The 26,777-nt window shown below is 49.7% G+C and overlaps 1 protein-coding gene across 6 annotated transcripts in view; it reads right to left on the bottom strand.

The window, feature by feature from the left end:
- The window catches only part of KATNIP (katanin interacting protein), a 194,319-nt gene that overhangs the window by 58,965 nt on the left and 108,577 nt on the right, over window positions 1-26,777 (bottom strand). For 5 of the 6 annotated variants that reach the window (XM_060124302.1, XM_060124303.1, XM_060124306.1 and 2 more), the window contains 6 exons: window positions 23,995-24,167; window positions 22,932-22,991; window positions 21,338-21,456; window positions 19,655-19,757; window positions 15,535-15,750; window positions 4,426-4,563 (listed from right to left, as the gene is read on the bottom strand). In XM_060124302.1, coding sequence (XP_059980285.1) covers window positions 4,426-4,563; window positions 15,535-15,750; window positions 19,655-19,757; window positions 21,338-21,456; window positions 22,932-22,991; window positions 23,995-24,167 — 809 coding nt within the window. The remainder of the gene's footprint in view (window positions 1-4,425; window positions 4,564-15,534; window positions 15,751-19,654; window positions 19,758-21,337; window positions 21,457-22,931; window positions 22,992-23,994; window positions 24,168-26,777) is intronic. The other variant, XM_060124304.1, reaches the window with a different exon arrangement.

Here is a 26,777-nt window from a genome sequence, read left to right as displayed (position 1 = left end):
GCTCTGCAGGGGAAGCAATGTCGAGAAAAACCTCAGGGAAACCCACAGCCTCCATGTTCCCTTCCCACCTCGGTCCCTGACTCCTCACTAGCTGGGCCAGTCATTTAATCTGGGGAAACATCACAAAATGTGACAAACATATTATCGCGTCCTCCGCCTGAGCCCGAGACAGGCATCGCAGATCCATCACACACCCTTTCCTGGATGAACCAGAAGGAAAGTTCTAAATCCTTCCCAAGACAGCCCTCCAGGCAGCCATTTCCAAGCAGAGTTGACAAAACAGACGCAGCTCTCTGTCCCGCAGGAGCTTTTTATCCTGAGCCCCAGCTTCTTTATCTACCACGTGGGGCCCGACCACATCCACCTTGTAGGGTGGTTGGGAGGTTAATTGAGATGATTCATTTGTTCAGCTCTTTGTTCAGGCATCAAATGTTTATGGAGCGCTCAGTGGGGGCTTCACGCCTGCCTGATGCGTGCAGCATTGGGTAAACAGCAGCTGTGATGAGTTCCCACATCTGCGGGCCACCCCGTGTGCCTGCGTGGACGGATGCTAGCCTCCGTGTCCTTACCCTGCCCGGAAGTCCTCTCCTCCGGGCCGGTTCACGCTTACCGCATCACCTAACGAGGGGGAAGGAACCCATCCAAGTTAGCCCGAGGATTAAACGGGCAGCAGATTTTCCAATAAGAGACTCCTTTTCTTCTAGCACCTTCTTTTCTTATGCTCTAAATAAGCCTTGGTTGGATCAGCGCCTCACACTGAACTTTGCTTCCTTGAATTCCCAGACACAAAGCACTGTCTTAACAAGCCGTGTCTGCTGGGCTGAGCTGTATTTCCTATAAACTCTCATTTTATCTCCTCTAAAACACACGGTAACAGCATTCTCTGGAGAATATTAAATGAAACCAACCTGCAGCTGCATTTGTTTGCGCTTTCTGTCCCCGGAAAATTCTGTCAACAGATAGGTGTGCGTTACATAAGTGGTGGCCCTGCCGAGGACTGCGGTCCTCCACACACTCCTCTGTGTAGGAACACCTCAAGTCTCTAATCCCCGCAGCCGGCTGCTCCCCGAAGCGCCCACAACAGCAACGACGCCCTGGTGTCCTGCTCCTTTTCTGTTCTCAGCACACAGGGAAGGCCGAGTGCAGGTTAAAGAAGAAAGGCAGTCTCTCTCTCTCTCTCTCTCTCTCTTTCTCTTTCTCTTCCTCTGCTATGTGAGGACACAACAAGAAAGCAACCATCTGCAAGCCAAGAAGAGCGCTCTCACCAGAGCCCAACCCCGCTGGCATCTTCACCCCAGACTTCCAGCCTCTAGAACTTACACAGGCCTCTCACTGCCGCGGCCTCTCCCGCTGCGGAGCACAGGCTCCGGACACGCAGGCCCGGAGGCCATGGCTCACGGGCTCAGCTGCTCCACAGCACATGGGACCCTCCTGGACCGGGGCATGAAACCACGTCCCCTGCATCGGCAGGTGGACTATCAACCACTGCATCACCAGGGAAGCCCTGAATGTGGATCTTGATGTTTGAATATGTTTTAACCTTGCACGAAGTCTATACTAACAATGTATGGGTTGTTTGATAAATAAATACTTAAAAAAAAAAAAATTCAAAAGAAGAAAGGCAGGCCTCAGCCAAAAGGGACGAAGCTTATCTTCTTTGTAATATAGCACATAAAATCTGCTTTTCTTGGCCTGAGCGATATAGTTGATGAGCTACAGGGCACGGGCTTGGGCAGCCAGCGCCGTTTCATTAACCAGTCCAGAATATACTGGTGACCGCCTGCCAGGAAGTGCCGGGTGAACTGGAGAAGGAGAGGACCCAGCCCTAGATGCTGGGAACGCGCTGCAGCTACATGGGGGCCAGGGCTGCATCCGGGGCCTAGAGGACAGCCCCTGCGCACACCCCGGGCAGGGGAGGCTGACACGCCCACAGGAACTTTCTCATTTGTTCCAATAGTTTGGACTTTTTCTCAAATTTAAACTTTAGGCATTTGTTTGAAAAAAAAAATCAAAACAGAGAAATCAGAGAAAGCTTTTTGTTACTTCTCTGGGGCAGCACAGTGTGTGAACAGAGCCGGCTGGGACCGCGTCTGCCATGTTAGCCTCCAGATCCCCAGAGCCTAGCAGATGGTTATTCGGGAGCTGGAGGGACGGCTGGGTGAGTGGGTGAGTGAAGAACCAGCCAGAAGAGGTACAGGAGGGAAGGACGGCAAGGTGGGAGGGGGCACGGAGTCTCCTGATCGAGCCCCAGCTGGCCTCTAACCTGCGCTATGACCTTGGGCAAGCATCCTAACCCCTCCTACTCTCAGTCTCTCATCTGGATCTCAAGAAGGATGAGACAATTGCTTACGGGCTCTTGGGGGAATGAACTCATTCATTCATTCGACAACCATGTATTTCTACTTGGAACAGAGCAGTGGTGGAGATGACTCAGGCCCTGCTCCCAAGAGGCCCACAGTGTGATGGGGGGACAAGTGCCCATCCTGGTACAGGGGCGATAGGACCAGTTCACGAGGTCCAGAAGTGCACAAGGGTCGGGGGTCAGGCGAGCATCCTGGAGAAAGGGACGTCTGGGTTTCCCAGGAATGCGAGGCAGAGGCGAGCATTCCGAGTTGAGTGAGATGGGAGGGGCCGGGGACTAAAGGTGCGCCTACCAGGGAGGGCGGTGGAGAGCCACGAGCAGCTGGCACTCTGGAGGGTGGCCTGGTCAAGGGGCGGGTGCCAGGCGAGAGGCAGGCTTGACGCACAGGGATTAGGGGCCCTCTGTCCTGCATTCTCTGGATCAAGGGGAGCCTTTGAGGGCTTGAAACAGTAGGGTCGTGATCAGACCTCGCAGTGGCTACTGGAGACAGACCGGAGGCTTGGGCCCGGGGTCAGGGAGAGCGATTAGGGGGCTGTACTCTTCCACACCTCCACGCCTTCGCCCGCGAATCTCCCTCCCCCTGGAGAGTCTTTCCCTTCTGTCTGGCTCAGGGCTTCTCTTTCCACTAGAGCTCAGGTACGCGCTCTTTAAAGCACCTTCCCTGACCTCTCCCAGCCTGAGGCGGGCTCCCTTCTCCAGGCTCCAGCAACCGCAGACTGGGAACGGCTAGCTCCAGCCCAAAGATGAGTTTGGTTTGAACTGTATGGTGGCTTCAAAAGAAGTGAAATTAGCTTCTGACGTTTGCAAACAGAATAGCTCATCTCAAAATCCAGATTCCCAGCTCTCTGGGAACGTTCAGAAGGTCTAGCAGCACTGGCTGGCATTGCTCCACATCAGTCATTAGTTAAAGCTGAAAAGTGCCCTGCCCTTTACCTGGGCCGTGCGCTTGCCAGTCTGCCACGCTCCCCACCAGGCCCTAGCGTCTCTCTAACAATATTGACGCCGAGGATTGGTTGCCATTTATCATCTCGCTTGTACTACTGCTTCCCTTATAGCAGATTAGAAAGGAAAGTAGAACAAGTTTTGCTCCCTTTTCTATTATAAGAGGGGAAACCGAGAGAGGCTGCGGGAGTCCTGTCCCTCCTTGCCCACTGCGTTCCCTGCTGAGTCCCTGGGGCTTCTGTTTGAAACCCGTGGCTCTCGGGGTTCAGATTTATCAAGGCCTTCATCACACTGCCTCGTACGTCCACATTTACTTGTCTGCCAGCTTTTAGATAAGGAGTACCTCCAAGGCATGGACTGTGTCTTTACATCAGTGCACTCAGAATCGATCATGAAGCCTGATGGTACCTAGGATGTGCTCACTAATCAAGGTTGAATGGAGGAATAAATGCATATGAACATGTGAAAAACAGCCCGGAGAAGAAAGCAAGGATGAGGGCCTGGGTAGTGGTATGAGGGGGGGAAGGAGGGGAGGGGTTCTGAAACCAGAGGGGCTGAAGAGCACAGAGGTTAAGGGCCTGGCTGTTTAGAGTGGGGTGCACACACCAGGATCACTGGTACATGTGAGAGCTGGTTAGACGTGCAGAATCTCGGGCCCTGCCCTAGACCCGCTGGATTAGAACCCACTTTTTACCAAGATCCCAGGCAAGTTGTTGCGGATACGGTTGGAGAAGCGCTGGCTAAGCCAATGGGCCTGGAGTCTGACTGCAGGGATTCAAATTCTCACTCTGATGCTCACTGGCTGTGTGCCTTGGGCCACGTTACGTAACCTCTCTGTGTGTCTGTTTCCTTATCTGTTAAAACTGCACCTCGGTTCATATTTCTTCAGTTCCCCCGAAAGGTGACCTGATTCTACTTCCCAAACCTTCAGCGGAGGCTCTGCTCCTGGGGGCTCTGACAACGCGAAGTGAAATCCCCCAGCAGGCGCTTGCTACACCCAGGAGGAAGGGCAATGGGGCCTCGTGGTGCCCAGTTTGCAACTTCGGGAATCAGGCTACGGGAAAGCACCAAGTGCTTCCATCAGGCAAATGCCCAGCCAGGAACCGGAGCCTGTTACTTACGCCGTCAGCCGTGCAGTAATTCCAAACCTTGATCTTGGTTAGACCAAAGTCACGCAGCTGTCTCGTGTTGCGGATAACAAAAAAGAGCTGGAGCGGCGGGTGGAAGGGGCACGTCCACAAGGAAGGGTCTTTCTTGCCCTGAAACGCCAGCAAGAGAAGGAAGTTGTTATTGTTAGCACAATTCTGCCTTACCCCAAAGTAAGCGGGCAGTGACTATGGAAACCAGGGGAGGATGAGGGTGGGAAGCCACCCACCTTCTCTACTTCATCCTGGGTGGGGTCTTAGATCTCACCCCATCTGGACCGCATTTTGGAGCAGGCTACTGACCCTCGTCCCCGGCACAAAGCTGTCACGTGGGCCCCTCTGCCCCTGCCACCCAGACCAAATTTAAAATGCAGCGGGCTTTATTTTAATCAACCTAATCGGCTTTGTTGGGGAGAGAGACTGGAGGAGAAGGACGGGAAAAGAGCCATGACTTGAGCTGTTTGATTAACCTGGCAAACAGAGCCTTTGATTTTCTTTTGTAAAACCCTGTAGAATTTAAAAAATTTTTAAAATAGAAAAGAAAGACACTGGCTCAGGCGTTTGTTGGGACGGGGCCATGGCACTGAGCCTCAGGATTTATTCTGTTCCCTTTCAGGGTTTCCAAGCCTTGGGACCCCTGTGTGCAGTTTCCGCCTGCCAGCGAGGCTGCCAAGGCCATTCTCAAGGCCAAAGAGGCAGCGGAGAAGGGGAGCCTTGCTGTCATTTTCATTTGCACCAACGAAATTTCGTAGCATGAGTGCTTGGGATGCAGATGGGAAAAAGTGAAATCGGGGGACTTTTCTCAGCCCTGGTCACCTCCTCTCTTGTCTCTTTGGGTACCTCTTCTGCTCTCTGTCTGGACAAAACGCACAGTTGTTCCCAAATATGTCCATGCTGGCTCGGCCTCTGTGCCTTTGCACAGGCTGGGCCTCTGAGTGCGGTACTCTCCTGCCCTTCTCCCCCTGGGAACCTCAGCTCAGATGTGCTGTCTCCCCCACTGTCACCCCTTCCCTTGTCACAATCACTCCCTTCTCCAGGTGCCCACGGCTCCTTGCAACACCTGAGGTTATAATTACCCAGTGTCCCACAAGTACCTGTCTTCATGTCTATGTCACCCCCCCACCAACACACGCACGCGCGCGCACACACACATACACGCACACTCAGCTGCGAGCTCTTCTAATTCATTCCAGAACCCTTAGCGTTCAGCACAGTTCCTTGGCACCTGGTCAATGACAAAAAAATCTTTAAATTGAATTTTTTGAACAATCGTTGAATGAAGAAATGAACAGATAAGTGAAATGTACCTCCTAATATCTGTCCTCTCCCTGAAACTTTAGAGACTAAACTGTTCTGGCCGGCAGAGCTATTTTGTCTAGCTCATGAAAGTGTTTTGTTTTTTTTTAAAGGCAAATTCGTTGCCAAGACTTTAAGGTGGAAGATATCCCCTCCCCCTCAGAGCTAGATGTCTGGCTTGTCTACAGACTTAGGAGACGCGGCAACACGGGGTCCCTGACAGCCACTGGCTGGAGCTGAGCACACTGCTCTGGCGGCCAGGGCAGGTGCCCTCCGGTGCCCCAGTCCTCACCATTCCCTACTGTTCTACACCCACCTCGCCTCCCTGGTTATGCTTCTGCCCGGCGCCTGCAGGCATTAGTTTAGGGTCCCTGCTTAGGGGCTGAACAGTCAAAGTCCCATCTGCCAATAAGCAGCCTGTATCTCTGACGCTGGCTGAAGTTGTTCCTTTTATCTGAAAGGAGCATCGCCCCATATTTGCGAGTGTCTCCATGGGCTCCCATCCCCAGGACCGTGCCTGCCTCTGGGGTCTGCTGGCCCCCAGGAGACGTGAGGCTCAGGCTCCAGCTGCGCGGAGGACAGAGGTGGCTTGTCCCAGTGACAATGGTGCCTTTCAGGAGGGAGGAGGCTGCTTTGTTAAGGGGGAGAGATGAGTTCAAGGGGTTCTGACTTATTCTGGCAAGTTTCTCAAGCTCTGCGAGAACTTTTAGTGCTCTGGGCAGCTGCGAGGGGTCAAAGATAGCACATCTCAAATCCAGCAGGGGAGTCTCATTCCTTCTCTTCACTGGAGCCTAAAATGGGTCGCTGAGGCTGCTTGACAAAGGCAGAGACTGAAGGCTGACCCTTAGACACAAGCGAGGGGACTGTAATTGATTTCCCATCACATTTCCGTCAGCGGGAGGGATAACGGGAGGGCTAAGTGGGAGTCGTGGTGTTCAAAGTCGGAGAACATTAACCTGTGGGTAAATCTGGGCCTCATTAGCAACTGGGCCTTCTGATGTTTCCTTTCCACAGACAGAGTCCCCGAGAGGAAGGCTGCTGGGAAGCTGCTGAGGGCTGACCCAAGGCACGCTGGGCAAACCTCCAGGTGCCAGGCCAGCAGGAGAACGTCTGCTGCACATGCCCATCGCAGGTGGTAATCAAGATGGCAGAACAAGAATCAGGGCACCTGTGCACTGCTGTTATCTCACTGGGTTCTCTCCAAGCCCTGGAAGGTGAGTACTGCAGTAACACCCGTGTCACCGAAGGAAGACCAGAGTCCAGAAAAGGTGTGGTTTGCCCAAGTGATGGAGTGAGGATTTAAACCTAGGTTTTTAATTCATTCATTCATTTATTCATTCATTCTGTGTTGGTTTGGATTGCCCCAGGAGAAGACCCTGAGGCAAGGCAAGTGTAAGGAGTTGATTTAGACAGTGAAGGAAACACCAGCTGGAGGGTGGGGAAATGAGAGGGGGAGAGGCATTCCATAAAGAGTGTGTTACCAGGCTAGGCACACCTGTGAGCTCCACGCCACCAGGGAACCTGGGAGCCAGTGTGGAACACACCTCAGGGTGACTCCACTTCCGGGACAAGGGAGCTGGGGTATCCACACCCCAGTTCCCATCAGTGTAGGTTCAGGGCTGCTCCTGGGGGCTCAGTTCCCCACCAGTTTGGGCCTGCTACAGGGGAGGCAAAGTGGGCCCTGGAGGCCAGAAAACAGATCCTCCATCGGAGAAATGTGTGTGCTGGCAGTGGGAAGAGCAGCCAGCAGGGACCAAAGTGGGAAGGGCCTGCGGGAGGCGCCAACGGCATCTGCTACCCACCTGCTCAACAAATACCGAGTGCGGGGGGCGCCTGGCCCAGCAGATCCCAGCTCTGTGCCAGGAGGGGAGGCAAACAAGTAACACTGCCAAGAAAAAAAAAATCAAGTGGGGCTGGGGGTGGGGGAATAAATTCAATGAAGAAAATATGAGAGAATTATTAATGGCCAATGGAAGGACTAGTTTAGAACAGATGGTCAGAGAAGAAGGTTTCTCTCAGGAGGTAACTTTCTAACTCCTAACATAGGTGCTTTCTCCAGCTTTAACCTAACACAGATCCACACCCCCCCAGGGAGATGCTGGACTGCCCTCAGAAGTAGCCCCGATTAAATAAGTTATCGCCTTAAAAAGGAACAAACTCCTGATACAAAAATTTGGTTAGATGTCAAGGGCATTATACTGAGTGGGAAAAAGTCAGTCTCAGAAAGGTTACATATAGTATGATTCCATGTATATAGCATTCTTGAAAGGACAAAAAGTATAGAGAATAGGTTGGTGGCTGTCTGGGTTAGGGACAGGTGTGGGGAGGGGTGGCTATAAAGGGTCGCATGAGGGAATTCCTTTGAGGTGATGGAGCTGTTCTGCATCTTGATGTGGTGGTGGTTCCACAAATCTACATGTGACAAAATTGAAAAGAACTGGACTTCCCTGGTGGCGCAGTGGTTGAGAGTCCGCCTGCCGATGCAGGGGACACGGGTTCGTGCCCCGGTTCGGGAGGATCCCACATGCCGCGGAGCGGCTGGGCCCGTGAGCCATGGCCGCTGAGCCTGCGCGTCCGGAGCCTGTGCTCCGCAACGGGAGAGGCCACAACAGAGAGAGGCCCGCGTACCGCAAAAAAAAAAACCCAAACAAAAACTGAAAAGAACTTACATACACACACACACACACACACACACACACACACGTGTATGAAGGTCTGCACATTATACCAATGTCACTTTCCTAGTTTTGATAATGTACTATGGTCACGTAGGATGTTACCATTGGGGGAAGCTGGGCAAAGGCACATGGGACCTCTCTATACTTTTTTAAAAACTGAGATGTAATTCACATACATAAAATCACCACTTTAAAGTGTACGAGTCAGTGGTTTTTTCAGTATAGTCACAAGGTGCTGCAACCATCACCACTATCTTTTCCTAGCATATTTTTATCACCCCCAAAAGAAACGCTTTAGCAGTCACTCCCCGTTCCCCCAGTCCCTGGCAACCTCTAGCCTACTTTCTGTCTCTATGGATTCACTCATTCTGGACATTTCATATAAATGCTGTCATACAATATATGATCCCTATGTCTGACGTCCGTCATTCAGCATAATGCTTTCAAGTTTATCCATGTTGTAGCATGTATCAGCACTTAACTCTTTTTTTTTTTTTTTTTTTTGCAGTACGCGGGCCTCTCACTGCTGTGGCCTCTCCCGTTGCGGAGCACAGGCTCCGGACGCGCAGGCTCAGCGGCCATGGCTCACGGGCCCAGCCACTCGGCGGCATGTGGGATCCTCCCGGACCGGGGCACGAACTCGTGACCCCTGCATCGGCAGGCGGACTCTCAACCACTGCACCACCAGGGAAGCCCTACATTTAACTTTTTAAGGAACTGCCAGACTATTTTGCACAATGGCCATATCATTTTATTTTTACATTCCCACGAGCAAGGTATAGTGATTCCAATTTTTCCGTATGCTGTTCACCAATACTTGTTATTTCTGTTTTCTTTTTTTAAAGAAACTATAACATCCTAACGGGTATGAAGTATATGTCCTTATGGTTTTGATTAGCATTTCCCTAATGGCTAATGATATTGAGCATCTTTTCATGTGCTTGTTGGCCATTTGTAGATCATCTCTGGAGAAATGTCTATTCACAGTATCTTGGCCATATTTTCACTGGGTTGTTTGTCTTTTTGTTGTTGAGTCTGAGTCCTTTTCTTCATATATTCTGGATACAAGACCCTTATCACATACACGATTTGCAAATATTTTCTCCTTTTTTGTAGGTTATCTTTTTACTTTCTTGATAATGTCCTTTGAAGCAAAAATGTTTAAAATTTTTCGTTTGTTTAAAAATTTTGATGAGGTCTGATTTACCTATTTTTTTCTTTTGTTGTTTATGCTTTGGAGGTCATATCTAAAACTCCATTGAAAAATTCCAGGCTATGAAGATTTACACCTATGTTTTCTTCTAAGAGTTTTATAGCCTTAACACTGTAAAAGTCTCAAGGTATTTGACCCCTTGAGTTAGTTTTGGTAAATGGTGTGTAGAAGTCCAATTTCATTCTTTTGCATGTGGAAATCCAGTTGTTCCAATACCATCTGTTGAAAAGAAACTATTCTTTCCTCATCAAATGGTATTGGCATCCTTGTTAAAAATCAATTGACTATAGATGCATGAATCTATTTCTGGACTCTCAATTCCATTCCATTGATCTATATGTCTATCCTTAGGCCAGAACCACACAGTCGTAATTACTCTGGCTTGGTAGTAAGTTTTGAAACTGGACTCACTCAAAGTGTGAATCCTCCAACTTTGTCCTTTTCCAACATTGTTTTGGCTCTTCTGGGTTCTTTGAGCTTCCATTATACACTTTAGAACCAGCTTGTCAATTCCCACAAAAAAGGCAGTAGGATTACATTGAATCTGTAGATAATTTGGGAGCACTGCCATATCAGTGGTAGTAAGTCTTCCAATCCATGAACACATATATCTTTTCAGCTTTCATCATTTAGGTCTTCTTTAATTTCTGTCAACAATATTTTGTACTTTTCAGTGTGCAAGTCTTTCACTTATTTGGTGAAGTCTTTTCTTAAGTATTTTATTCTTATATAGCATCAAACTACTATAAATGGAAATTTTCTTAATTTCCTTTTCGGATGGTTCATTGCTAGTGTATAGGAATACTACTGATTTCTGTATATTGATCTTTTATTCTCTAAGCTTGCTGAACTCCATGTTAGCTTTACCAGTAACTTCTGTGAATTCTTTAAGATTTTCTGTATATAAGATCGTTTCACCTGCAAATATAGTTTATTTCTTCCTTTCCAACCTCTTATTTCATTTTCTAGCTTAACTTCCTTGGGTAGAATCTCCAGTACAATGCTGAATAGGAGTGATGAAAGCAGGCGTCCTTGTCCCATTCCTGGTCTTAGAGGGAAAGCTTTCAGTCTTCCACCATTCAGTATGATGTTAGCTGTGGGTTTTCATAGATGCCCTTTATCAGACTGAGGATGTTTCCTTCTATTTTGGTTTGTTGATGTATTATCATGAAAGAATGTTGAATTTTATCAAATGCCTTTTCTGTGTCTATTAAGACATCATGTGGTTATTTCCTCCTTTATTCTATTAATATGTTGTATTCTGTTGATTAATTTCCACATGTTGAACAACTTTGCATTCCTGGAACAAACTCCACTAGGTCTTGATATATAAATCTTTTTATAAACTGCTAGATTTGATTTGTTAATGTTTTGTTGAGGATTTTTACATCTGTATTCATAAGGGATACTGGTCTGTAGTTTTCTTGTGATGGCTTTTTCTGGTTTTGGTATCAGGGTAATACTGGCCTCAGAGAATGAGTTGGGAAGTGTTCTCTCTTCTTCTGTATTTTAGAACAGTTTGTGAAGGCTTGGTGCTAATTCTTTAAATATTTGGTAAGATTCACCAGTGAAGCCATCTGGTCCCAGGCTTTTCTTTGTGGGAAGTTTTTTTATTGATTACTAATTCAATCTCTTTTCTTGCTATACGTCTATTCAGATTTTCTATTTCTTCTTGATTCAGTTTTGGTAATTTGTGTCTTTCTAGGAATTTGTCCATTTCATCTAGGATATCTAATTTGTTGGCATAAAATTGTTCACAATATTCCCTTGTAATCCTTTTTATTTCTATTAGTTTGGTAGTGATGTGGCCCCTTTTACATTCCTGATTTTAGTAATTTGAATATTTCCCCCTTTTTTTTTCTTGCTCAGTCTAGCTAAAGGTTGTTCATTTTGTTGATTCTTCCAAAAAACAACTTTTGGCTTTGTTGATTTTTCTCTATTGTTCTTCTCTTTTCTTTTTTTTTTTCCCGGTACACAGGCCTCTCACTGTTGTGGCCTCTCCCGTTGAGGAGCACAGGCTCCGGATGCGCAGGCTCAGTGGCCAGGGCTCACGGGCCCAGCCACTCCGCGGCATGTGGGGTCCTCCCGGACCGGGGCACGAACCCGTGTCCCCTGCATCGGCAGGCGGACTCTCTACCACTGCGCCACCAGGGAAGCCCTGCACTGTTTTTTTAAAAACAATTTCCTGTGAGTCTATAATCATTTATTTTTAAAAGTTCAAAAATGTATTGCTCTACGTGCTAGGGATACAGTGTGAATAGGACGGACAAGAACGTACAGGCTGGTGGGAGGAGACAGATCAGAAACAAGTGAACAAAATCACTTTTGATGGTGGGAAGTGGTCTGAAAAAAATGAACAAAGCTGATGTGATAGAGACTGGCATAGGGAGGGAACAGGCCTCCTCCAGCTTGTAGAGTCCGGGAAGGTCTTGCTGAGAAAGTGACACCTGGGCTGAAATCTGAGTGACGAGAAAGGAAGGAGCCACATGAACATCTGGAGGAGGGATGCTCTGGGCAGAGGGGGCGGCAAGTGCCGAACCCACAGGTGAGAACGAGCTTGGCAGGTCAAGGGAGCAGAAGGGAGCCCTGGTATGTGAGGCAGGCAGAGAGGGAGCTGGAGGTCGGTTCACAGACAGCCTCCGGGGCCACAGAGAGGCATCCCATTTTCCCCAGAAAGTCACGGCAGGGGTTTTAAGCAGGGGAGGGCTGCAAGCTGACATTTGTTAAAGATCCCTTTGGATACAGAGTGGAAAATGGAGTGGATGGGGGCAAGAATGGAAGAAAGGAGTGAGAGAGGAGACCACTTAATAGTTCCAGTGAGAGGGGGCAGCTGATCAGACTTGGGAAGAACCAGTGGAAATGGAGAGAAGGGGCCCGATCCAGGCTCCATGTTGGAGGCGGAATCAATAGGACTTCCTGATGTGTTGGAAGGGGAGGGGGCGTGGGGCAACCGAGGAAGGCTCTTAAGTGGTGGGCTTTGCAGCTGGGCGGATGGGGATGCCATTTACTGAGCAGGAGGAGGAAGAGATGAGGGCGTGGGCCGGGGAATCGACGCTCAGGTTTCAGGTCTCTGAAGTCTGAGGTGTTGAGCGGAAGCTGACGTTCAAGTCAGGAACTCGGAAGCAGGCAGGGCTGGGCATATAAATTTGGAGCCAACCTGAAGCCATGGGCCTGGGGGTGGCGAGGAGAGAGATGGGGTGGGCAGGGCAGGAAGGAGGGTTTGCACTGAGCACGGGGCACTCATACAGCCCCCCGCAGGCGCCACATTCACCTCCACTGAAGCAACTTCTCTTTCAAACCCAGACTCTGCTTTCAGGTATCTTCTCCTCAGCTTTCGGCCGAGCCCCACCACTCCACAGCAGTGTGGCCTGGACGAGTCGCTCATCCTCCCTGAGACTCGGTTTTCTCGTTTATCAGATGCGGAAAGTCATCCCGAGGTCCATGTGAGGATTCCGTGAGGGATGCCCGAGACCCCAGCGAAACTGAATGGCTCTGAGAGGCAGTGTGTTCTGGTGGCCCCAGGCGTGGTTCATAGGGCGACTATCAGAGAGACCCCAGGCCAGGGCAGCAGGGGGAATCCAGCCCACCCACAGCTGGGCCCAGAGATCTAGCAGCCCAGGGTGAGACAGCTGCCTCAGGGCCCAAAATTTAAAAAAAAAACAAAAAACGAAACCCACCCAAACCCTGGGCCAAAGTCCTCACTGCTCTCCATGGCAATGCTCATTAGCCTCTGCTAAGCAGAGAAAAGGGGAGAGCAATCATCAGAATTTGTCCCCATTAAATCCAGTGATGCTTTTTATCGCCCCGGTATGCTCTGTTCTGTACAGTAGGCTTCCAAAGTGCCACTGCTTTGCGCACAAGGGGGACGGGAGAGGTTTAGCGAGGGCTGGTCCAAGCCTCAGCAGCATGCACGGGAGCCTACAGACTTGAAGCAGGGAGCAGAGCGGGGGATGCAAGGCCAGAGCGTCCAAGTGGCCACGACCTGTTTCCCTCAAGGTCCCAGAGCTGCTAATCTTTAAGTGGGCTCAGAAACCACTCAGGCCAACCCTACAGACAGGCGGTGTTTCCTGGCTATCTCACATCTACCCTGCCTTTCTTTCAGTAACAACCACAAATTTCTTCAGGGAAAATTCCCTCCCTGCCCCACTTGGGGCATCTTAGTGGAACTGGCAGCAAGGTGCCTGGCCCTCCTAGCCAGGTTGGTCCATCAGCCTGCCTTTCCTGGACTGGGTATCTCCAGCAGAATGACAAGACGACAAACCAACTAACCAACCAATCAACCAAAAAACACTGCACCCCCCCCCCAAAAAAGAAGACCAAACTCTCGGTACTCATGCATCCCGGGATGCTACCCAGAACCCCAAGTTGCTCACGGGGCCTGTCCTCTTTTGGCCTGGGTGACAGTGAACACACCAGCTACTCAAAAGCCTTGCAACAAATTTCTTTTCAAAAATCTGCTAAAGAGAGGCAGACTCAGTTTCTTTTGCTGGAAAAATAAGCATCATACGAATTATCCAGGCCCTCCACTCCCATTCTACAGGGGGCAGAAAAAAGTGACTCTCAGAGAAGGCAGGTAAGATGCCCAAGGCTAGAGAGTCAAGACCAGAACCTGGGTCTCTAGAGCTGGGGATTTCAAAGCCCTCCTTTCTTGCTTCTTTTCCTTTAAATGGCAATAATATTTACTTCATAGTGGCATTACTGCTACTACGACTAGTAACGACGGAAACAGTAATAGATGATGTTTTGAAGCCCTTTCGAAGAGTGAGGATCATATTTACATGTGATCCTTCAAACATCGTATGAACGTAAGTATTATTATTCTCCCCGTTTTACAGACGAGGAAATCAAAGTAGATGTTAGGTGAGTTGCCCACGATCATGAAGCTGTAAGTGATTAAGCTTTGAACCCAGGCCTTTCTGCTTCTCCAGCCTGTACACTGTTTCGTTTATATAAGATTATACACACAACACACTTAGCATGGTGCCGGCACAAAGCAAGAACTGAACATGTGGCAATTGTCTTCATTTTCAATACCTTTAAAAAATTAATAATTTGTTCTTTGGAATAGCAAATACATATACGTCGCAGGAAATTTAAAAGAGGCAAAAAAGCATCCAAGCGAAGTCTTCCTATTGCCCCTGTCCCTTGCTCAGCCAGTTCCGTGGCCCAGAGGCAACCTCTATTCCCCATACCTCGGGCCCCACCCAGAGGTCACGGTGACTGACGCTGAAGCACTAGCACCGTAAAGATGTCAGTGCTGGGCGGTCTGTCTAGTCTCCTGTGTCCAGCTTGCAAGTGGCAGGAAGAGAAAATGTCAGTGCTTTGCTTTTTTTAACTTTCAGATATTTAAAAGAAAGTGATGTTCCACGTTTGCTGGGTGCGTGCTCCATGCCCCAGGGAAGCAGGACCCTGAGAGGGTGCGTGGGCCCTGGGCCAGGCTGCAGGGGTGCATTTGCACCGCCCCCCTCCCCGCTCCCTGACCTTCCAGCTATGTGACCTTGGCCAAGTCAATGCCCTTGTCCAAGCCTTAGTTTCTTCATCTACAAAACATGGGTGTTGCCCTCAATGATATCCCAAGGTCCCGTGTTTGGTGGTTACTATGGGAAACTGCAATGTAGATAAAGGGGGTGAACCAGCTCCTCTTTGGCCCCTCACCCCCCATAAGAACTCTCTACAGAGCAGGGATCTGGGCAAGAGCTCAGGGCGGGGGGTGCCGCTGGAGGCCCCTCCCTGTACCTTGCCCTCCGGTTCCTCCCCACCCTGCCCAAATGAATGGCTGTGGACGATTACATCATCCTTCCCCTTGCTGCACCCACACCCTTATTGTGGGCTTATCGTGGGCAGAAAAAATGCATCAAAACATGCGGCCAAGACTCACACAAGGCCGCCTCCACTTACAGCTAAGTTCCTGCTGACCAGGTGGCCCGGCTCCCCGGGCGTGTCAGAGTTCCGGACAGCCACATCGTGAGGCGACACATAAAGCTTTATGTCGTTCCGGTCGAAGAATTCCACTTCCGTGAGACCCACCCACGACGCGCTGCCCCAGTTGGACTGGATATCCATGGTCACGTAGATGGCATCCTTGATCTCTTCTGCTTTCGGTCCCGATTTGTCCTTAGCGAGGAGAAAAGTAATGCCAAAGGATGGAAACACAACAGGTGGAATCCAGCTCTACCGCTAAATGACAAGGTATTTAATCGCTCAGTGCCGGGTTTCCCCCTCTGTACAATGAGGATAAGAAGAGCACCCATTACAGATGGTTATCATGGAGATTAAATGAGCTCATGTTTCTAAGGCGTTTCAAACATAGTTACTAGAGGAATTTCCTGGCGGTCCAGTGGTTAGGCCTTGGCAATTTCACTGCCGGGGCCCAGGTTCGATCCCTGGTCGGGGAACTAAGATCCTGCAAGCCATGCAGTATGGCCAAAAAAAAGTTACTATGAACCCTGGCACTTAGTATCTTCTGTAAGAGTCTGCAAATAACAAAGAATGCTTAAAAGGCATCAGATTCTGCCTGAACACGTACTTTTCTCACCCACTACCTAGGGTTCATGTCCTATAGGCATGTCACAACTTCTGCTGAATTGGGCTGGTGTTATGGGCAAAATTGTGTCCACCACACACAAATTCAGATACTGAAGCCCAAACCCTAGTAGCTCAGAAGGTGACTGTTTGGAGACAGGGCCTTTAAAGAGGTAATTAAGTTGAAATGAGGCCGTTAGGGTGGGCCTAATCCATTCTGACTGATGTCCTTACAAGAAGAGGACATTTGGACACCTAGAGAGACACCAGGGGTGGGCAGGCACAACGCAAAGGCCGTGTGGGGACTCAGTGAGAAGCTGGAGAAACTCAGCCTGCCAACACCTGGATCTTGGATTCGCTTCCAGAACTGTGAGAAAAGAAGTCTCTGCTGTTTAATCCACCCAGTCTGTGGTACTTGGTTGTGGTAGCCTAGCAGATAGCCTATCTAACACAGTAGATAACACAGGACCCTGGACAAGTCAGTTGACATCCCCCTGCCTGGTTGGGGACCAGGAGATGACACGATAGATCTGACAATCCTGTCCCAGAGATTAAGTGGGGTACGCACCCGGAGAAGACCCGGTCAGCAGTCCTGGCCTGCGTGCACTCTCTAAGTGGCCACTTCCGCCCATTTCTCTCCTCCCTGGATTTTAATGCCTGCCTCCTTCGCGGGTAGGTTGTCTGGTCTGAGAGGTCGTGAATGCCATCAATCAATGGCCACACTGTGGAATGGCTTCCCTAGGCCCCTTCGGGCTCCGACTGCAGTGCTGGTCGCCACAGATCAGCCGCTTAGAAAATGGTACCTTCCCCGCACGCACATGCCCTCTCTTAATTAACACCGTAATGGTTCTGTGAGCAGGAAGCTGAGCAAATGAACAGCAACTGTTCCCTACTTATTTTTTTAATTAATAGCCAGTGAGACGTGCTAGTGCTCTCAGCGTGTGTTTGGATGAGCCTTGATTGTCAGGTGATGGGATGGGGACATGCAGGGAGGGAAGTCAGCTGTCAGCTCCCGGAAGGAACGCAGGGGCTGTGTTTATCAGCAGACCCCACGGCTTCCTCCTTCTCTGCCGCGGGGCCTTGTGGGCCCAGGCCAAGCCCTCTGCTACCCTGGGCCTGAGTCCCAGGCAGGCAGGATGGTGATAAAACTCAACTGGCCCGGCTCAAGCCTCGGGGATCGGGAGGTTAATGAACTTGTGCTTGGGAGGCGCGTTCTGCTGCCAGGTGCGCCCTGTGGGAGGCGTGAGGATGCGGCGCTGGTCACCGTGGTTGTTGGCCGTTGGGAGGAGGCCAGATGGGAGGCGAGCCGCCTCGAGGAGGGGCTGCTGGATCTCACGCACAGTGCAATCTAAGGTGTGCAAATTCCTGCAGCGGGGTTTCTAAATGAAGAAGCTGAAGGGTCTATTCACTAAGGAAGTGTCACAACGTGTCAGCGTTGCAACCCGATGGCCACCCCTGCTCGATTTAGGATCGAGGGGTCTGAGGCAAATGCTGGCTGGCAAGCTTCCGGTCCCTGGCGTTCACTGCCCCGCTCTCAACAAGACCGCCTGCTTTTCCTTTGGTGAAGCTGCCCCTTCTCTTTTCTCAGCCATGAGGTATGGGGGATGGACACTTTCCTACCCCAAGGAGGAGATGAACTGGTCCAATTGATCAGTGTGTCCTGTCACCCGGGCCACCTGGAGGGAATGGCTCAGCGATGGGCACGTGACCCAGTTTCAGATCTGTGTGTGGAGAAACTGCTCTTTTCTCCTGACTGTGGAGTCTGAGGGTATAAGGGCAAGAGGTGGGAATCACTCTAGCTATTGAGGGATCACAGGGAAAGCGCAGAGCTGGGACTGGGCACTGAGGTGGGGGTGAGGCTCAGGATGCAGCTGACATGGTACACAGCGTGAGCTTCTGGATCAAGCCCTGCTTGATCCTGACTACGGCATTCATTACAAAGAAATGTGTCGTTTTTCTTCTCTTTTTTTTTTTTTTTTTTTTTGTGGTAAGTGGGCCTCTCACTGCTGTGGCCCCACCCCGCTGCGGAGCACAGGCTCTGGACGCACAGGCTCAGCGGCCGTGGCTCACGGGCCCAGCCGCTCCGCGGCATGTGGGATCTTCCCGGACCGGGGCACGAACCCGCGTCCCCTGCATCGGCAGGCGGACTTCCAACCACGGCGCCACCAGGGAAGCCCTCCCTAGATTTTTTTAGACGGCATATTTCCTGATTCCTCCTTGCCTTGTGCCAGGCACCGAGCCATCTGCCCTTACAGACCTTTCCTCTTCCAGCTGCACAGTGGCCCCGTGGGCTGTGGATTACTTAACCAGTTTGACAGTCACACACCCCCAGGACCAGACAGCTTAAGAGGCTTATGTAAGGTCACACGACCTCTAAATGATGATGCCCAACTCCAAGCCAGTACTCCAGTCTGGGCTGGAGCAGGGCTCTTTCTGCTTTCAAATGAGCTTCATGTGTGACTTTGGGAGGGCTTCCTGTTAAGTCCCCATTGGCCAATCACAAGATGGGTGACCGATGAACCAAACAGTTATAAGAAAGGCTTGGGTAGAGGAAGAGATGAGAGGATGTGCTGGACACACACCTTTTGACCCAAAAGAGAAACGCATCATCCGCTATCCCTCCACCCTGATGCTACCTTGCCCTTTCACCGTTCGTGTCTCAGCTCCATCGACCCGCTCACAGCCATATCCTTGCCCGGTCGCTACAGTCATATCGGACTCGATGAAGATGAACATCACTTTTTGCAGCTAACTTTATATCCTTAACATTTTCTATCTGCATAACCTCCATAATGAAAATTTCCATCCTTTTACACGACTGCATTGTGCTGACGTATCATACTTTCCTGATTAACTCTACTACTGTGAGACATTTATGTTATTTCAGTGTTTTTTTCTCTCACCTTTCCCTACTTCCAATAATTGTGCAATAGACATTTTTGCGCCTATAGCTTTTTATTTCTGTTGAGTGATTTCTTCAGGGTAAGGAAGTGGGATTGTCAGGCTGGAAGACATAAGTATTTCTAAGGCTCTTCCTAAGAGCCTTTCGGCTTTTCAAAAGCTTTCCACCCATTTCTATTGCTGCCAGCAGGGTAAGACTGCCAGTTTTACTGTAACCTTGCCGGTACTAGAGGTTATCATCAAAAATCATTTGTTAACTGAGATTTGTTAACATCAAATGGGATGTTGAGGTTGCTCTAATTTGTATTTCTTGATTACAAGTGATGCTGGATATTTCTGTATGGGCTTAACAGGCTATTTATATTTCCTCTTGTGTGGACAGGCTTCTGTCTTCTGAAACTTCACGCTCCATTACATGGATGTCTATGTGCTGGGGAGGAGGGGGGATGGAGACTGGGGCAGAATGATGCTAAGTTTACCACTGTCAGAGCAGCTCCCACCAAACAGAAATGATTGTACTGAGGGGCCCTTCCTCCCTCAGCCTTCAGGCAAGACATGAATGCCTTCAGAAACCCTCATAAGTCAAGGTTCTCACCTCTGGGTCCAGAACTTGCTCCTCAGTGGGTGAAACAACCTGGCTGAGTTGGGTGGAGTCACTTTCGATGGCCTGGAGGACTTTCAGAACCTTCTGCTGGTGTCTGAAATTGATTTTGTTTTAGCAAACAGGTATCGATAGTAACGATACACAATAGGGAAAGTTTGCATCAAGGGTACCAGGCTTACTTTTCTATTTCAGAGAGAAGTAACAATTTGAGATGAAAATACTCACACACCCCCCGCAGACAGATCAAAGGCGCACACCAGCTGGTTTTCTCCCTTTATAAATAATTGTACAGTTAGCGATGAAAGAAGGGCCAAGAAAGAGAAATTGCTTGGGGCCAGATGGCCAGACGATCTCCTTAAGCTGACTGCTAGGCTGTAAGATTCTAGAGCGGGTGTCTACACAGTACATACAGCCTGCAGGTCAAATGCAGCCCGCAGCCTGTTTCTGTGTGGCCTGCAAGCTAAGAATGGTTTTTACATTGTTAAAGCGTTGTTAAAACAAACAAACAAACAAAAAGTGAAAAGCCTGAAGTATTTGCTATCTGGCCCTTTACTGAAAAAGTTTGCCAGCTCCTGATCTAGTGACCTGCCTTGCATCTCTAGTTTCTGAGGACACAGCATTCCAAACCTAGCAGAGAGCTGTCTGCAAACACACCCTACTTATGCTGTTTAAGGCTGAGAACTCCCAAGACCCTGAAGCACAAAGGATGTTGATGATGAAGAAAGAAGCATTTGGTGATGTGTGTGCTGCTTGTAACATATCCTGTATCTGTATCTGATGTAACATATCCTCATGGCCCAGCCCTTTCACTCGCGGAGGAAACTTCAAGTTCTTATTCATGGCCACAGTGGTCCACAGCATGGTTTCCAATCTGGGGTCTGCAGACTCCTGGAGGAGTGGCTAGCACTGCCTTTAGCCTATTCAGAGTTTTTCTACAAATTATCAAAGGCAAACACCCTCTGGATGGACACGGATCTGGAGAGTACATAGATTGGCCAGGAAATTCCTCCTTTGTGCAGAGAAAAAGCCCCCATGCCTTTCGGGGCTGATGCAGCCTCAGGCCAGAGCCTCAGCTTAGCGACCACTGTGCAGGCTGGATTTCAGCTGCTCTCACCGCTCAGCCAGGCATGGGCGCTGCACAGACTACCACGCGCCCAGCTCTGCACAGCGGCCCGGGAAGCATGGTGGGGCTCAAATGTGTGCTTGAAGCTATTGGCTCGGCATGGTGCGTCTTTCTGAAGATCAGTGTTGCCTGATGACTACAGGAAAGCCTTTATTTTGATAATAAAACTTGACAGTGCCAATCACTGATGCTATGTGTGAACGGAAGAGAATGCTGCATTTGAACAAACTCTGAATAGAGAAAAGAAGGTTCAGAGGACACTGCCTTGGGTCACTGTCTGCCGCGTGGGCTGCTTCCGTGGAAACCTTTGAGGAGACTGAAGTTTTACATGGGCTGAGCGGAACTGAACAAGCCAAGAGACATGTGTCTGAAAGAAATCAAGTCAATTTCAGGCTTTTGGGTTGGAGGGAGGGTGAGGGGGGATGCAGTCTAAGGGAGCAGTTTTAAATGGTCTGGAATCAAAATGCAAAGAAAAACCTCAGTTAATAAGATGCTCGTGGCTGGATGGCTACGGGTTGCTGTTTTTGTTTTTAAGCTGCCTCGATAAGTACCTGCTCCCCGGAAGGCCGATCCCGTCGATGGCTTCACTGACGGCTCTGGCTCCCCCTGCTGCCCTGGACTGCTCCTGCGAGCTGGTCGCTGTGCCCGTTGCCGCGGTGATGGAGGGTGGCTGAGGGAGGATGGAAATGCTTATTAAACAGATGTCCGAGGCGACCCTCCTGGCCCAAGACGCAGCAGAGCCACGGTCAAAGGGACACACTCCGCAGGCCATCGGTCTTGTTGCGGGAAACTGGGAACAGGAATGAGGGTGAAAGCGACTACCTGGGGCTGATTAGATCTAGAATCCCCTCACATCTTTGCAAAAAAGGTGGGATCTCAGTTTCTTATGATCTGGGAGGTCCCAGGAAACGGTCTGCTTCAATGAGCCATTGAAAAATTTCTCTCATCAAAACCTTTCCCCTCCTCCAGTGAATCTCTGTTCTGTTTGCTACAAAGCAATGGGACTCCATGGAGAATGCCAGTAACATTAGACCCTTTCATTTTTAATCCTCCAAGCCTTTTCCCCTTCTTTTCCATTTATCATTTAAACTAGAAATGTGCTCTGATCTTTATCTGCAAATAATTGTAGTCATTGGAAGCTCTGTGAATCAGGGGTCAGGTCATCCAGAAATCCTGGACCGCAGGGTGGGCAAAGTGGCAAACCTGTCAGAAATATTGGCTGGCAATGGTTTAAGATGACTGGGAAGTAATAGGAAAAGTAGGAGCGATGGCAAAAGAAACCCACTATGTTGCTCTGGGGTGCTGCCCTGCCCGGCACTCTGTTTCATGAGCGTTCTCTCCAATTCCCTACTGTCCACCCCTTATCTTCCCCTGTCCTTTTCTCCTCCACGACTCTCCCACTCCTGGAACAGGCCAGGCTCGTTCCCACTTGGAAGCTTTTCCCCTGTTCCTTCCACTTGGAATGCTGTTCCTTTGTTGGCTGGTTCCTTCTTACTGGGCAGGGCTCAGCCTAAACGGGACACCTTCCAAGGGGCCTCCTTGGATCCCCCCGTGGGAGGTAGCCACCATCCTATACCCTGTCGCTCTCTCACCCATTAGCACCTTGTATTGCCACCTCTCTCTGAAGTCACCTTGGCTATATACGGCTTTACTCGTATATACCCGAATCTTGTCTGAAAGCTCCCTGAGGCCAGGGGCTACTCTGGGCTGACTCGGTCACCTCTGTATTCGGAGGACACAGCATAGACTCGTGCACAATCTAACAAAGACGTTCCCAGGTGTTTTATTAATTCACGACCATATTTCCTGGGGCCATCTTTGCTGAGATTGGCCTAACTGACCTAGATAGGTGTAGATATACATTTATTTATTTAGGATACTGAGATCCTTTTCTGTGTTATCTTGTCAGGAAATGGAAACGTAACAAGGGACTGGAATCAGCAGGCCTGGGTGAGGTCTGGCTTCCACTCGTAACCTTGGGCAACGTGCTTCAGCACGGGTCTCCCCATCTGGGAGATGGGCAGAATGCTGGCGTGCTCAGGGAGCACAGTGAGGTCCTGCTGGGACCGTGTGGGGAAGGCCCTCTGGAGACTGTTGGCTGCTGTGGGAATGGGGCTCTGCTGTCCCTCTCTGGCCTTCACTGACCTCAGGGGTCTCCTCCTTCAGCAGACCGGTCCATGACTCTGCTGGTGGTCTCTCTGTGCCCTGGAAGGATGGAATCACATGATCTGAGGTCAGAATAAAGCCATCCACTTCACATCCTTCACTGATAGAGGTACAGACTGTCTTGAGGTCATAGACACAAACGTCAGGGGCAAAGGGCCGAGCACCAGGAAAACAGACAACAGATGCTGCTTGGTGATCACCCCAAAGAGCAGCCCACCAACAGGGCCTGGGGAGCAACTAGCGGTGTGGACGGGGCCCTAGGCTTTCAGGCAGGCAGACCTCAGCCACGTCCACAGACATGCCATGAGAAAGCCACCTGGATTCCCTGGGTGCTATCAGCCATCTCTATAAAACAGTGTGATGAAACCAGCCCTGCCTGTTGCAGGGCTACTGTGAACATCAAGCTAAGGTAAAAGATTTCAAGAGGTGAGTCAGGGAACATGCTTCTGAGAAAGGATGTAGACATTGAGGGATGTCCAAGGCCTCCAGCTCCCCAGAGACCCCCGCTCCACCCCATCACCCATCCTCCTGTATGCTGCTCAAAGCCGAAGGCTGCGGGCACCAACTCAAACACCTGTAGGGCCAGAGGGGTTTCCTGAGAAGGTGAAGCAGGCCAGGAGCAGGATGTTAAGGAGTGGTGAGGACTGCGGAGGCTGGAAGGGCTCATGCTCTGGGGAAGGGGGTCTTTCCAGAGAAGCTAGAGCTGGTTGTTTGCGCCATCCTGTCTCTGACACACCAATGCTCAACGCTAGTTGAAGGTATTCAGGGTTGGTAAGGAAATCAGCAAGAATTGGAGGCATATTAGCGTCCAACTTAGGCCTAGGAAACAAAAGATGGAAAGGAGGTGGAGGAAATGGGGACTTGGACAGGACAGTAAGCAGCTGTGCATCAGACAGTGGATGCGCTGACTGGTCTAAGGTCAGGGATGCCTCCACCACTCTCTCTCCTCACCATGTGCTCTTGGCAAGCACCGCTCAGACACTGCCTGGTCCCTGAGTAGCCCAAGTCCTTCTCCATCCTTTCCCTCTGCCTGGGAACGCACCTGTGGTGGGCTGGCGGGGCGCTCAGCCTTTCTGCTGAGGATCGCCCTCTGCAGGGCTTCGTTCTCCACCTGGATGGCTCTGAGCACGGCTGAGGCGTCCTCCTCTCGGTCCTCAGCCTTGCACACGAGTTTTCGCGTTGCTGATAGGGGTCTCTCTCGGTGGCTTCCAGGTCCTGGGGGCAGAAAACAGGGGGTGAGCCTTTAGATTGCATTCTTGGAGGGCAGCTCCCAAATTGAGGAACGTTCTATAAAAACAACTGGCCCATACTCTCCAAAAATGTCAAGGTCAAAAAAGACAAAGACAGCCTGGAGAGCTGCTCTAGATGAAAGCAGACGGGGCAGACATGGCAGCTGAATGCAATGGCGATCCCGAGGCTGGATCCTGGGTCGGTGAATATCCCCGTAAAGAACATTATTGTAGCAAGTGGAGAAATCCGAGTAGAGTCTGTGACTTGGATAACAGTATTGTATTAATGCTAACTATCCTGAATTTCATACGTAAGTGCACTGTGGCAACGTAGAATGAATGCCCTCGTTCTTAGGAGATACATACTGCAGTGTTCAGGGTAAAGTGGGATGCTGTCTACAATTTAATCTCAAATGATTTAAAAATACACACACGCAGAGCAAATATAAAGTAACTGCGGCAAAATGTTAACAACTGGTGAACCTGGGGGAACGGGAGTGTCATTTGTACTATCCTTGCAACTTGCCTTTACATCTAAAATTGAAATAAAAAGTTAGCCCTCTAACAAAGTGCCTGTAAGGACTAATACCTGACATTGTGAAGAAGGATGGGTATTTGGGAATATTTTTGCTTTATTTCATATTTCAAACATTGCTATGTTTCATAAGGATGGGTAGTAAGAGTTACAAAGAAATTACTCCTCAACTGAAGAAAAAAAGTATTGCAAAGCTGTAGTCGGTTCTGGAAGTTCTAATGAGTGGAACACTGATTTTATAATATGCAAAAATATTTGCAATGTATGAAAAAGTACCCAACAAGACTGGTTGGAAAAAAATACATTATGGTACGTTTACCCAATGGAATACTACGCATCTGTAAAAAGAAAGGCATTCTAAAATATCTATAGGTAAATATGGTGACCTGAATGTGCTTCATAATCACCTGGGGTGTGGGTGTGGGTGCAGATGAAATTGGCCATCAATTGACCATTGCCAAGGTCGGGTAATGAACATGGGGGGTTATGATAACATCCTCTCAATTACTTATGTTTGGATTCTTTCTCTGTTAAAAAAAAAAATCTCCATTTAAAAATAGAACTGCTCAAAATGTTTCCATTGGGATGTTTAAAGAGGCTTTAACCTACTGAATTTCAACCCCTCGGCAAATATTGAGTGCCACTCTGCCAGGCTCTGTTCTTAGCACTGGGGACACTGCAGTGACCATAGAGATCAAGACCCTTGCCCTTGTAGAGAGAGGCAATAGGCAGAGAAACAATACTCTAGGGTGTTCCATGTCAGAAAATGATATGGAAAAACAAGAAAAGCAGAGCAGGGTAACAGAGATGGGGTGAGCAGGGTGGCAGGGTTGGCCTCACGGAGCGTTGGGGAAGTGTGGTCCAGGAACCAGGGTGAAGTGAGAGGCCTGAGAAGGGGTGGGGAGGGCCAAGGCAGGGCCTTGGAGGACACTGTAAGGCCATTACTCCGAGAGAAATGGGGAGCCACTGAAGGCTTGAAAGCAGGGGACCTGATTTGATTTAGGTGCTGAGTGGAGAACAGAATGAAGGGAGGTGAGGGGGAAAGCAGAGAGGCCAGTTAGGGCTCCTGCAGCTGCCCAGTGGAGGGGGGACACAGAGTGTGGTCAGTTTCTGCATGTGTGTTGCCGACAGAGCCAACAGGATTTCCTGACAGAGTAGATGTGGCTGGTGCAGAAAGAGAGTCAAGAATGATGCCAAGGTTCTGGCCTGAGGAAACAGATGATGGGGTTGCTTTCAGTTGAGCTGCGGAGGGCTGTCAGAGGAGCAGGTTTGGAAGCGAAGAGCAGGGGCAGCTTGGAGCCCAGAGATGTGATTTTGGCATTAGGGTGGAGCTGTCGAGTTGGCCTGTACACACACACGAGTGTGGAGTTTGGGAGGGTGGTCTGGGCTGGAGATGTGAATTCAACCTAGGCAACTTGGTTGCATCATTTAACAATAGTATCAAAGACTGACATTAACGCTGGCCTATAACTAACTAACTGGGAATTGATAGGTATGACTTCTCTGGGGAGATATAGATATAGATATAGATAGCCTGGTACAAAGGCTTGTTAAAAACCAGCAACCTGGGCTTACCTGGTAGCACAGTGGTTGAGAGTCTGCCTGCCAATGCAGGGGACACGAGTTCGAGCCCTGGTCTGGGAAGATCCCACATGCCACGGAGCAACTAAGCCTGTGCGCCACAACTACCGAGCCTGCGCTCTAGTGCCCATGAGCCACAACTACTGAGCCCATGTGCCACAACTACTGAGCCCACGCGCCTACAGCCCATGCTCCGCAACAAGAGAAGCCACCGCAATGAGAAGCCCGCACACCACAACGAAGAGCAGCCCCCGCTCGCCACAACTAGAGAGAAGCCCGAGCGCAGCAATGCAGACACAACGCAGCCAATAAATAAATAAATAAATAAAAATTGAAAACAAACAAACAAACAAAAAAACCCCAGCAACCTTCCATCCTCATGATCTCAGTAAACAGGCACCGCTGATTATTAGAGATTTAGTTGGAGCCCTTTATCCTCCTGCTATGTTATAATTTGCATCTGAATGAGGCTTCAAGTAG

Source organism: Lagenorhynchus albirostris, chromosome 15 (assembly GCF_949774975.1).
Source record: "Lagenorhynchus albirostris chromosome 15, mLagAlb1.1, whole genome shotgun sequence".
Lineage (NCBI taxonomy): Eukaryota > Metazoa > Chordata > Mammalia > Artiodactyla > Delphinidae > Lagenorhynchus > Lagenorhynchus albirostris.
Note: the sequence above shows the minus strand (reverse complement) of the source record. Positions and strands in the feature narration are given on the sequence as shown.